This window comes from Fukomys damarensis, unplaced genomic scaffold (genome assembly GCF_012274545.1).
Source record: "Fukomys damarensis isolate Sample0158 unplaced genomic scaffold, DMR_v1.0_HiC HiC_scaffold_29, whole genome shotgun sequence".
Taxonomy (NCBI): Eukaryota; Metazoa; Chordata; class Mammalia; order Rodentia; family Bathyergidae; genus Fukomys; species Fukomys damarensis.
The window spans coordinates 22,458,736-22,469,814 of NW_022900941.1; the positions used below are offsets into that span (position 1 = coordinate 22,458,736).

Here is an 11,079-nt window from a genome sequence, read left to right on the forward strand (position 1 = left end):
TATATCTGTGTGTGTTCACTTACAGAAATCATTCACGCCAAGTGGCCCACAGACAAAAATATATGTAAGATTTTTTTTTTTTTGGCACTGGGGATCGAACTCAGGTCCTTCAGCTTGCAAGGCAGGCTATGTAAGATTATTTCATAGGGTTGTTTAGTTGTTTGTTTGTTTATTTGTTTAGAGGGTAGTTACATTGTTTCTTTATGCAATATCATCAAAAATAATTTTCAACAGATTTTCAGAATCATCAGGAAATGCCTCATCTTCCTCATTCCATTTCATTTGCATAAATTATCTGCTAAAAAAATATCTGATTCTCAGCCTCATATAGGCACTAATGTAATAGTGTAAAGCAATATCACAAGGAGAAAAGAGCTATATTAAAGTGTACATTAAAGTGGTTCTATTATATGAAATAGACTTAAATGATGCATGGAGGGAAAAATCATTTTGGTGCATTAAGGACAATTCTTGACAATACATTAGCCATGAAAACAACAAAACGGATACCAATAGAAATGTTCTGAGTTGCAAGGTTAGAAAAACAAAGCAAGCCACTGCAACTGATCCTCTGTTACAGTTCTTTCATAAACACAATAAATATTTTGCCTATATTACTTAAATGTTATTCAGCTGAGCTCAAAAGTAGAGTACTCTAAAGGGGCGACTCCCTCCTTTTAAATCAAGATGGCACACTATGAAAATTAAAATGTTAAAAATACCAGCAATTAGAAAATAAAGAGACCTCTGTTTTAAGTGACTATATTAGGAAATTAAGGGTTGCCATATCTAATTTTGAAGTTATAAAGAGGGTTATAGGAAGATGTACACTGGAAAAAGATAATTTTCAATATTATAAAAATATTGAGTAGATTCAAAGAAAAAAGAATGAAGGCAAATAATGCAGGAAACAAAAAAGTGTTTTCCACTTTGAAGCAGTTACATATAGTACAACTTTCTCTAATGGATAATTTTTGTGGTATTGCTTCCTAACAGAATAACTTCTAAAGACTGCCAAATTCTTATATTTTACATATATTCTTGGTTAGATCTGTATACACCTAAAGATATTTTATATTTACATGTTTTCTCAGCATTCATAATTGATGAGAGGAAGCAGTTTTAAACAGAGAAAATTGGTGACACACTCAAAGAAAACGTTTAAAGCTCCCAGATGCTCTGGAATTCAGCAAGCACACGTGTCACAAGTACGTGGAAAGTCTGAGCACTCCAGTGTGCTGGAGAACACAGGTTCCAAGTCAAAGTAGCAGCTGCTGCATGGCTTGGATTGGGACCACTCAAAAATGTGAGCCTACATTCTATATATTCATAGGTTTTTTTTCATTAGGAGCCAGACAAATTTGACTTTTCTTGTACATTTTTCATTTTCAAACTGTGATCTAGAGAAAGGCTAGAAAACCCAACTTTTTCATAACTAGTCAATGTCACACTGCCTAATGGAGATGTGCACTTGAAATAGGCCTGAACTTTAAGACAAAAAAGAGAAAAAATTCTTGCAAATACAGAACGTAAATCTATCAGAAATAAAACTAAGTTTAAACACCACCGACCCTTTATATCCATGGCTTTCCCACTGATAGATTGAATCACCACTGACCCTTTATATCCATGGCTTTCCCACTGATAGACTGAATCAACCACAGTCAACATTACTGAGGGAAAAGCTGTGTCTGTACTATAGACTTTTTTCTTGTCACTATTTCCTGGTCAATTCAGAAGAGCTACTATTTATAGAACATTTGCATTGTATCAGGCCTGTAAAATAAACTGAAATGATTTAAACTATATGGAAGGATACATGTGGGCTATGTGGAAATACTCTACTATTTTACATGAGGTGCTTGAACATCAATAGGCTTCAGGGTTTGTGGGAAATCCTGGAGCCAGTAAACCTCTCAGATTGCTAAAGTGATCTTGAGTCTTATCTTGATTTCCCAAAAGTCACCGTATGAATAGTGCTATTCATTTATACTTAACACTGTCATAAACACATCACAAAACAATAAATACATCCTTAATTTTAATATCATACAGTTTTGGGCAAAGACAAATTTGTGTGTGTGTATATATATACATATATATATATATACTTTGTGATTCATAAATTCTAGTTGTTATATACTCTGTTTCTAGAGCTCTGATGAATACATGGAGGGACCATAATGAATGCTATAGAGTTCACTGAGAATATCATACCTGCTTTAAAAGTGTGTAGTTGGAGCCATCAGTGCTAATTTTTCTTATCTCGTGGTGATCAGCAAGAATAAGAAAAGGTTCTTCATCTAAAACCAAAGCAAAAACAGCTTTATTCTTTCCCAGTCTGCTTAGTTTTAGTCTAGTTTGGCAGCGATGTAAATTCCAGTGCAGTGCTGCTATGATAGATATCATACCTAGCAGTGTAGTCTGGAGTAAAATGAAAAGTGAGCACATATCTTGAAGTGCAGAAAACCTAAGTGATTCTAAGTGCATCCTTTTTTTTTTATGTTCTTGTACATTCAAATAATTTATTTGGTATTAGTGTAAAATATCTGGCGTTACATTCTGAGATTTTGAAAAATAATATTTAGCTCAAAAAAGAGCATTTTACTTCCCTTAAAAATCTAGAGTGTGGCTAAGCATTCATAAAATCAGAAAACTTTCTGATAACCAACCATGTATCCCTCACATGACTTATGAGGAAACCCAGGGTATCATTGTACACATTTATTCTGCACATGCCTCAGAGATTCTTTTAAGTAATTTTAAAGTCTAGGTTCTAATCTTTGTTAATTACTTTCACCTTTCCTCATGAGGATTACATTTAATCCTTAATTAGTCTTTAGTTCCTTCTTATGAGCTTACCTGATGTGTTGTATTATCTTCTTTGTTTTAGAATATATAAAAGAATATGATAAAGGTCTTATTATGCTGCCTATATAGGGAAATCTGAGCCTTTAGCTTGGTGTCTTCAGAATTTGCTTGGCAATAAAAGGAATTATTACAGAAAGAAAAACTCATAAATTTCTGTAACATACATTTATTTGATTATATATTTGAATAATGTCAAAGAAACTATATTCTCAGTTATTGTAATACTAGATTAACTCAGTAAAATATTTGTGTTTAACTTCTTCTAAAAAATTCAAGTTTCATAGAAAAAATTAGGGGAAAAACTTAAAAAGTATTCACTTTGTGTAACTGAACACGAATCATTCATCTTTATGGTTGTTGCCCTGGTCAATTTATGTTTGAAATTATTTCATTTCTTCCTTCTTTTCATTTTCACAATCAATATTATAAAAAGCTGTGATACTGTGTTTCAGTATATGCTATCACACTCATCTTGAATATTCCCTTCTAATATTCATGACACTACGTTCATTCATTCCAAGCATCAGGCTAAAGCCAAATTCACTCATTATCCCTCTCAACATACAGCTGGCTCTCACACTGCAAGTAACTTTTCATTCCTGCCAATATGCTTCCAACTTTACAAACATAAAATTAACTGGCCGATCTTTTATCATAACTGAGACAATTATGTTATTTAAAGCTTAAATATATTTGGTATAAAAAATCTTCCCTACCTTTCACATAACTTTTAGACTTCAAGAACATAAAAAATCATTGCTAGTTTCTACTTGTAATTGTTAATATGAAATAACTATGGATTGATTCACAATATAAGAATAGGTATATTATCATTAGCATTCATCTCCTCTACACAATCCCTTATGAAAATGTATAGTAATGCAAACACTAACATTTTTAGATTTCATCTCTTTGTCTAGTTCCATGTTGCAATATGGACATTGCAAGCACTGAACCAGCCAAAAGCAAGTATTCAGTAGGAAAAAACAACAGGCTGTCAATGATCCTCAATTTGATTCTGGAAAGAATATTCCAAGAATAAGTTACAGTGGAGGAAAAACTGATTGATATCATGCAGTTTTAACAAAAATTAATTAAAATATTTTATCTTCACTATCTAATGAAAGTAGATGATAAAACAATGACATGTGAATGACATATCTATCTAAGAAATTTACATTGCTACTTGATTCATTATATAGTATTTAAACAAAAAAAAAGGACACTGAGCTCATTACACACCATTTTAAACTCTTTTAATAGTCATTGTTATATATTGTCTTGTTTTATTCTAACGTGTGGTTTTCCCTCTAATGGTCTACAGTATTTTAATGGTATGGACAATGCTTCATTAGATTTCTAATTTATGGTGTCAAACATAATTCTCGGAATAAACAGAACTTTAAGAATATCATTGGAAGAATTCAAATAATTTTATATACTTAATTTAGTATAAGTATTGCTGTTTTTTCTTATCATTATTATCATTAACCTATTGTTTCCTCGGCATGCATATTAGAGTATGTGGTAGAGAAAAGAAAGAAAAGCATTATAATAAAATCAGAATAGACCCTTTAAGTCTTGGCCAAACTTGCTCACAATATTACGTTTTAGTAGAAAGCACTGTAAAATGTAAATCTTTTTCCTTGTATGCATTCTCAAAATGAAGAAAATACAAATAATTCACAAGATCATAATTAATTGCTTCTACAAATAGAACAGGGTATGTACAAAATACAAAATTACAATGACATATTTCTGTATTTAGGGAAGTAGAGAAGAATTTTGATTTCTCAGAAACAGTAGGAAGAAGTGAGTTCAGTAAGAACGGTTATAAAATTTAAAATCCATCTATGTAACTGAGGTTGGATCAGTGGGCAAGTTCAGTTCAATACCTGAAAGTGATTTGCAGCCATTTGGATTATCAGGTTGTATTTTATACCCATCGGTACAGAGGCACTTGTAGGTTCCATATGTATTGATGCATTGCTGGCTACAGGGAAATCCTGAAGAGCATTCATCAACGTCTACACACGTTTTGCCATCATCCTTCAGTTGGAATCCAGGCCAGCATTTGCACTGGGGAAATAAAAATAAGCATAATCAATTCATATCAGTGTCAATGTCTTTTACTCTTGGATAGCCTTTTAGCATGACTCGAAAGAGAAGCATTTAAGAATGCACATTTCTGTCTCCTAGGAATTAGCCTTTAATAAGAATTACATAAATATATTATGTAAAGTTAAAATTAAAATAAGACTCTCCCAAACATCTTCATTTGACTTCTGAGATTGACAAGATTACTAAAGGTGAGTGACATCAAAAGACACGTGGCTAGGAAATGGTGAGCAAAAAAAAAAGAAAAAAAAAAGAAAGAAAAATATAACTTCCAAGATTTTTTGTTCTTTTTCCATTGTTATACTATGTTTTTGCAATACATAAGAATTTAAGAATTTTTGCTTACATGGAGCCTTGAAGATTTCTCACAATGTCACATGTTATTTCACTTGAGACATACAGAAATCCATAATGACTGTATTCCTGCCTTTCATTAACTGATGAAAACAGAAACCTGAAAGTAAAGTTGCCTTCATAAAGTCAATATGAAAGCTAGTACTAAACAATTTTTTAACAAATTCCAATTGGTATTTATTCAATTATTCTGATTCTATACTGAGACATGATGATGTTGTCTGAAGAAAAAGTAATATTAATTTTCTTTGAACAGTAACTGAATCAAACTGTATCCTTAAGCCTTTCCTTCAGTTTTACCATCACATTTTGTAAGTCCTTCTGAAAATGATATGGGAGACTTATTAACTTATCAACTCTTTGGGTATAAACATCATGCTCTTTAAGTTTTGCTTTCTTAAAAGTGATGATTGTAATTGGTCATTTTTTAAAGCTCTATTCTTAGGCCCTACTACATAGAATATGAAAAATGCTATTATAGAAAATATATCTTTACTTGGCCAGATGATTTTTTTCTCATTAACTTTTATCCACATTATTTAAGGAGCTTTAAATAAATGAATTTGTGAATATTAAGAAGGATTCCAAGAAGGAACTCTTAGCCAATAAAAGTAACTATTATTCAAGAAGGATTAATCACAAACATGTCAGGATCTGGATAATTTATTTGAGAGTGAAAGAGAGGGAAGAAAGTTGTATATGTTTGGAAAAATATTAAAGTGAACTTGTCCACATTAAAAATTATCAATGACCATTTAATTAAATGATATAATTTTTTCGAAGTAATAAAAAGGCCCATTACTGTAATAGCAACTTCATCTGAAAGTGGTCAAAAGATAAATATTTTAACTGCTTTCACAAAGATTTACATCCTTTAAGCTCTCAGTACATCCCTCCCTAATAATTTATGTCAAGAATTATCTAATACTCACAAAATATACTGGATCATGTAAATCTCTAGAACACACCAGCAAGCCTATAGATGACTGCAAAATCCACCATTTGAATTTGCAAATACTCCTCATTGTGTCTAAAATTGTGACATTATTGCTTTTGTAACACTTTGGATTCTCAATGTTCCCCAAAGGCCATATTCAGAGGTTTGGTGGCCAGCTGATGGTGCTGTTAAGAGGAAATGGAAACTTCGGGATGTGAGGCTAAATTGGAGAAGATAGCAACTGAGGGAACGCCTTTGAAGGGCAATTTCCGTCCCCATCTCTGACTCTTTTCTTTCTTTTTCTGGCCCTCACTCACGAGGTGAGAAGCTGTCCTGCACATTGTCCTTCTGCCGTAATTTTCCTGCTTTCCCATAGGCCTAAAGCAATGAAGCTGGTTGCTTTTAGCCAGGTTAAAAATGAGAATCATGAGGAACATCAGTGGGTAAGATTGTAAAAACTTGAAGTTTGGCCAGAAAAAAAAAAATTCTAACTTTAAGGCTGCGGTCAAGAGTGTGGTTAGAGCTATTAAACAGAAATCAATCATTTAGAGAGGACTCGGAGAAACAATTCATTTTACAATAGTATTAAAAATGAAATACCTAGGAATCAATCTAATGAGGGAAGTAAAAGACCTCTATTGTGAAAACTACAGCACTCTGAAAAAAGATCAAAAATGATATCAGCAAGTGGAAAGACATCCCTTGTTCTTGAGTAGGAAGGGCCAATGTAGTTAAAATGGCCATACTTCGAAAACTGCTATACAGACTCAATGTAATCCAGGTTGAAATTCCATCAGTATATTTCACAGAAGTAAAGGAAACAATAAAAAATTCACTTAGAAAAGGAAGAGACCAAGAATAGCAAAAGCAATTCAAGGCAACAAAGATAAGGCAGAGGGTATCACAATCCCCAATTTGAAACTACTACAAAGCTACTATGATAAAAACAGCATGGTACTGGCAAAGAAACAGACCAAAGCATCAGCAGAGCAGATCAGAAAATTCAGAAACAACTCCAGACATGCTCAGACACCTCATTTTTGACAAGAGAGCCTAACACCTTCACTGGAGGAAAGATAGCCTCTTTAATAAATGGTGCTGGACAAATGGGGTTTCACCTTGTCAAAGATTGAAACTACACCTATATCTCTCACTATGAACTAAACTAAAATCAAACTGGATCAAAGATATAAATATTAAAAGAGAAAAACTAAACTGGCTGGAAAAGAGGTCAGGTAGAACTCTTGAAGACATTGGTATAGAAAAAGACTATGAACAAAACCTGAGTCATAGGAACTAGCATGAACTATCAACAAAAGCTTCTACACAGCAAGCAAAACCACCAACTGAGTAAAGAAACAACTCACAATGTAAGAAAAAAATTTTTCCAGCTGTTTTTCAGGCCAAGGTGTACTATCTAGAATATATAAAGGCAGACCTTTCAAATTTAAAGGCCCAATTCAAAAACTGTCATCTGAAATGAACAGACATTTCTAAGATTATGAAGTAGAAACAGCAAACAAACATATGAAAATGTTCAACATCACTGGTCATTCGAGAGCTGCAAATGAAAATAATGTGAGATTCCACCTCACTCCAGAAAGAATGGCTGCTATCAAGAAATCGACCAATAACAAGTGCTGACAGGGCTGTGGCGAAAAGGAACTCTCTCCACTGTTGGTGGAAGTGTAGATTGGTGCAACCACTGTGGAAATCAGTATAAAGATTTGTCAAAAAATTTGGTTTAGAAGTCTCATTTGACCCAGCTAATCCCCTTGGCAGTATCTTCCAGAAAGAATTAAAAAAGTGTCATGCTACAGCGATATAGGCACACACATGTTCATAGAAGCACAGTTTGTAATAGATAAATCTTGGAAACAGCCTAAATGCCCATCAACCGGTAACTGGATAAAGAAGATGTGTTTTTTTTTTTAAACAATATGGAGCACCACTCAGCCATAAAGAATGATAAGCTATAGACGTGTATAGCTATTCAGATGCACCTTGAGGCCATACTCTTAAGTGAAATAAATAAGACACACATACATAAATACTGAATTGTTTCTCTTTTCTGACAAACTGGAAATGTAAATGAAGATCAAAATGTGCAATAGATAATATGAAATATGAAGAAAATGTCCAAAGGGGAGGGAAAAGTAGTGAGGATGTTTGGGGAAAGCAAAGAAGGGAAAGAGGCCCTAGGATTTAGCTCAGTGGATCTGCCACCTATCTTTCCAGCACAAAGTCCTGAGTTTGTTCCTTGGTATCAAAAAAAAAAAAAAAAAAAAAAAAAAAAAAAAAAAAAAAAAAAAAAAAAAAAAAAAGAAGAAGAAGAAGATAGAAAGAAAGAAAAAAATGGAAACCAAATATTTGTAAATAGTAGTAGAGGGTTGAAAGCAAGGGAAGGGGAATAGGGAATAAACAAGGATCAAGATATATCATGTAAAAGTACAAATTCCCAATGATGAATGTGATCAGAATGTAGACCTGAAATGCACCAATGAATAACAAAACAAACAGAAATCAAGTACTTTCCCTATGGGAAAATAGGAAAGATGTCTTGAAGGTATCTTAAGCATTGTCAAGACACCACAACATCGCAAGCTAAAGATTAAAATATATATAAACTCACGTGAAAGAATTTGCTTTGAATAAAGAGTTCCAGAGAAAGTAATTAATAATAAAGTCCCCAGGGCAGACTAGAGAAGTATTTCTTTGTGTATAGCCTTGTAAGCACTCAAGCCACTATAGCTTGACTCCAATGCATTCCCAGCTGGCAGAAGCCTTGGTTCTCGTCCACATGGTGCTGGTTTTGCCTTGAGGAGAACTATCCTGCCATCTTATTCTATGTCTAAAAAAAAAGAACTGCTGCTTATTCTAAGTTTAAAATGAAATCCTTAAGGCCACTGAAGTATATACCTAGAAATAGCTAAAAAATGATGAGTTGTATGCTACTGTGTGTCTATTTTAGCCAAAATTTTAAAAACTTAAAAAGAGAAATCTCACAGAATACAATATATTATCACTCTAAAGTCCTGAAAATTAAATCATGTGATCAGGAAGCTATAGGTCAAACTGGTAGCTACATAACAGTGTTGAATCAAAGGGCAATTAGGATAAGTGAAAAGAAGTTTTATAGAGTGGATTGATTTTTTCTGAAACAATGTTATAAAGTGAAACAAGCTGCATCTTAACTTTAATGAGGTTTCTTAAATCATTCTGAATGACCATATGAACCTTACAGAAATTCATCTATCAAAGAGAGGAATTAAATAGAACTATGGAAATTTAATTATTTAATGGTAAAATTTGTTATAAGATAAGTTTCTATATTTAACAATAAAAAAGTTTATAGTGATTTTTTACATTTTGATTTTCAAAGTCACGAATTTATAACAATTTTCTGACCAATTCATGAACATTATTTTAACAAAACATTTTTACATCCAAATAATCAAAAAGTATATGTAAGTAAATCTACTAGATGTATTAAAGATGGAAGATGTGTTTATATTTAATAGAGAAAAGAAACAGTACACTGTAAAACAGTCTTAGCATCACTTAAAAAGTCACTCATTGAGAGTGAAATATTCAGTGTAATCTCAATTTCGCTCATTATTCAGAATTATTTTATGTTTTCTCTGTTTGTATTAATCTCATAGGAATATATCACAACTAGGGAGAAATATATCTATCCAAATGTCTCTTATTAAGAAAAATGTCTTTGCAGATTTTCAAATGATATTTGACAAACATTATTGTTTTATTTCTAATTTATGCTTTAAGAATTTCTCTCTTCCAATAGTATATTGTTTTACACCTTATGAATTATCAAAATATTCATGCTTTAATTTTTATCTCTTTTTGAGAAGTTAGGTTGATTTGATTTGTAGAAAATGTACACATTTTCCAATTGGATAAGATTTAAATTTTGCTTTTGTAAGCAATTTCATATTATTGTAATATTTAGGGAGTGATTTCTTGTCATTTTCTGTTGAAACTGCAATAAGAAATAGATTACTAGTAGTTTTTCCTATTCCATACAAAAGAAAAACTGATCAGATACATTTTTTCTATTAGAGTATAAGAATTTTAGTATTCTAATGATTTTATTTAATTTTCAATCAATAAATTGTCTTATATATAATATATATATATTTACTTAAGATATATGAAACACACAAAATAAACATATTTGTGCGATATATTTATATACACACTATGTGGAATACTTGGTATGAGCCTTTGCTTAAATCTTTTATTCTTGATTCTGGTCTCATCTTAATTTTTTGTATTGATCTTGATTCTGCCAATAGATATTTTGTTTTATTTATTAGATATATGTATGCATGCATTTCACCAAGTTATTTGCCTCAATTCTTTAAAAATTGCATGTACACATTTTGGAAAGATTAAATACTTTTTTATATTTCTCCTGGAATTTTCACATCATTTTATGGCCACAACAAAGGATAAAGTAAAAATGATTATCTTTTAAAGGTACCAATAAACAGCTATATCTGTTTGAAGAGTTCTTCAAAGTTTTTAAAATAATATAATTTAATGTGGCTTTGTGGTGACACCTTTCACAATAAACTTCTATATACAGTATTATAAAGTACTAAACATATGTTGTGTGTATGCATTTTAACAAAAACATCACTTTTATGTCATGTCACGGGGTGACCATTGTATATATTTTATTCTCTCTCTCTCTCTCTCTCTCTATCTATCTATATATATGTATGTGTGTATATATATGTGTGTGTGCATATATATATATGTGTGTATATATAATG

General features: G+C 31.8%; 1 protein-coding gene across 2 annotated transcripts in view; it reads right to left on the reverse strand.

Annotated features, from left to right (window-relative positions):
• Lrp1b (LDL receptor related protein 1B) overlaps positions 1-11,079 on the reverse strand; it is a 1,779,190-nt gene that overhangs the window by 264,677 nt on the left and 1,503,434 nt on the right. For both annotated transcript variants that reach the window (XM_033757153.1, XM_033757154.1), the window contains exons 56-57: positions 4,767-4,950; positions 2,218-2,303 (exon numbers count right to left, since the gene is read on the reverse strand). In XM_033757153.1, coding sequence (XP_033613044.1) covers positions 2,218-2,303; positions 4,767-4,950 — 270 coding nt within the window. The remainder of the gene's footprint in view (positions 1-2,217; positions 2,304-4,766; positions 4,951-11,079) is intronic.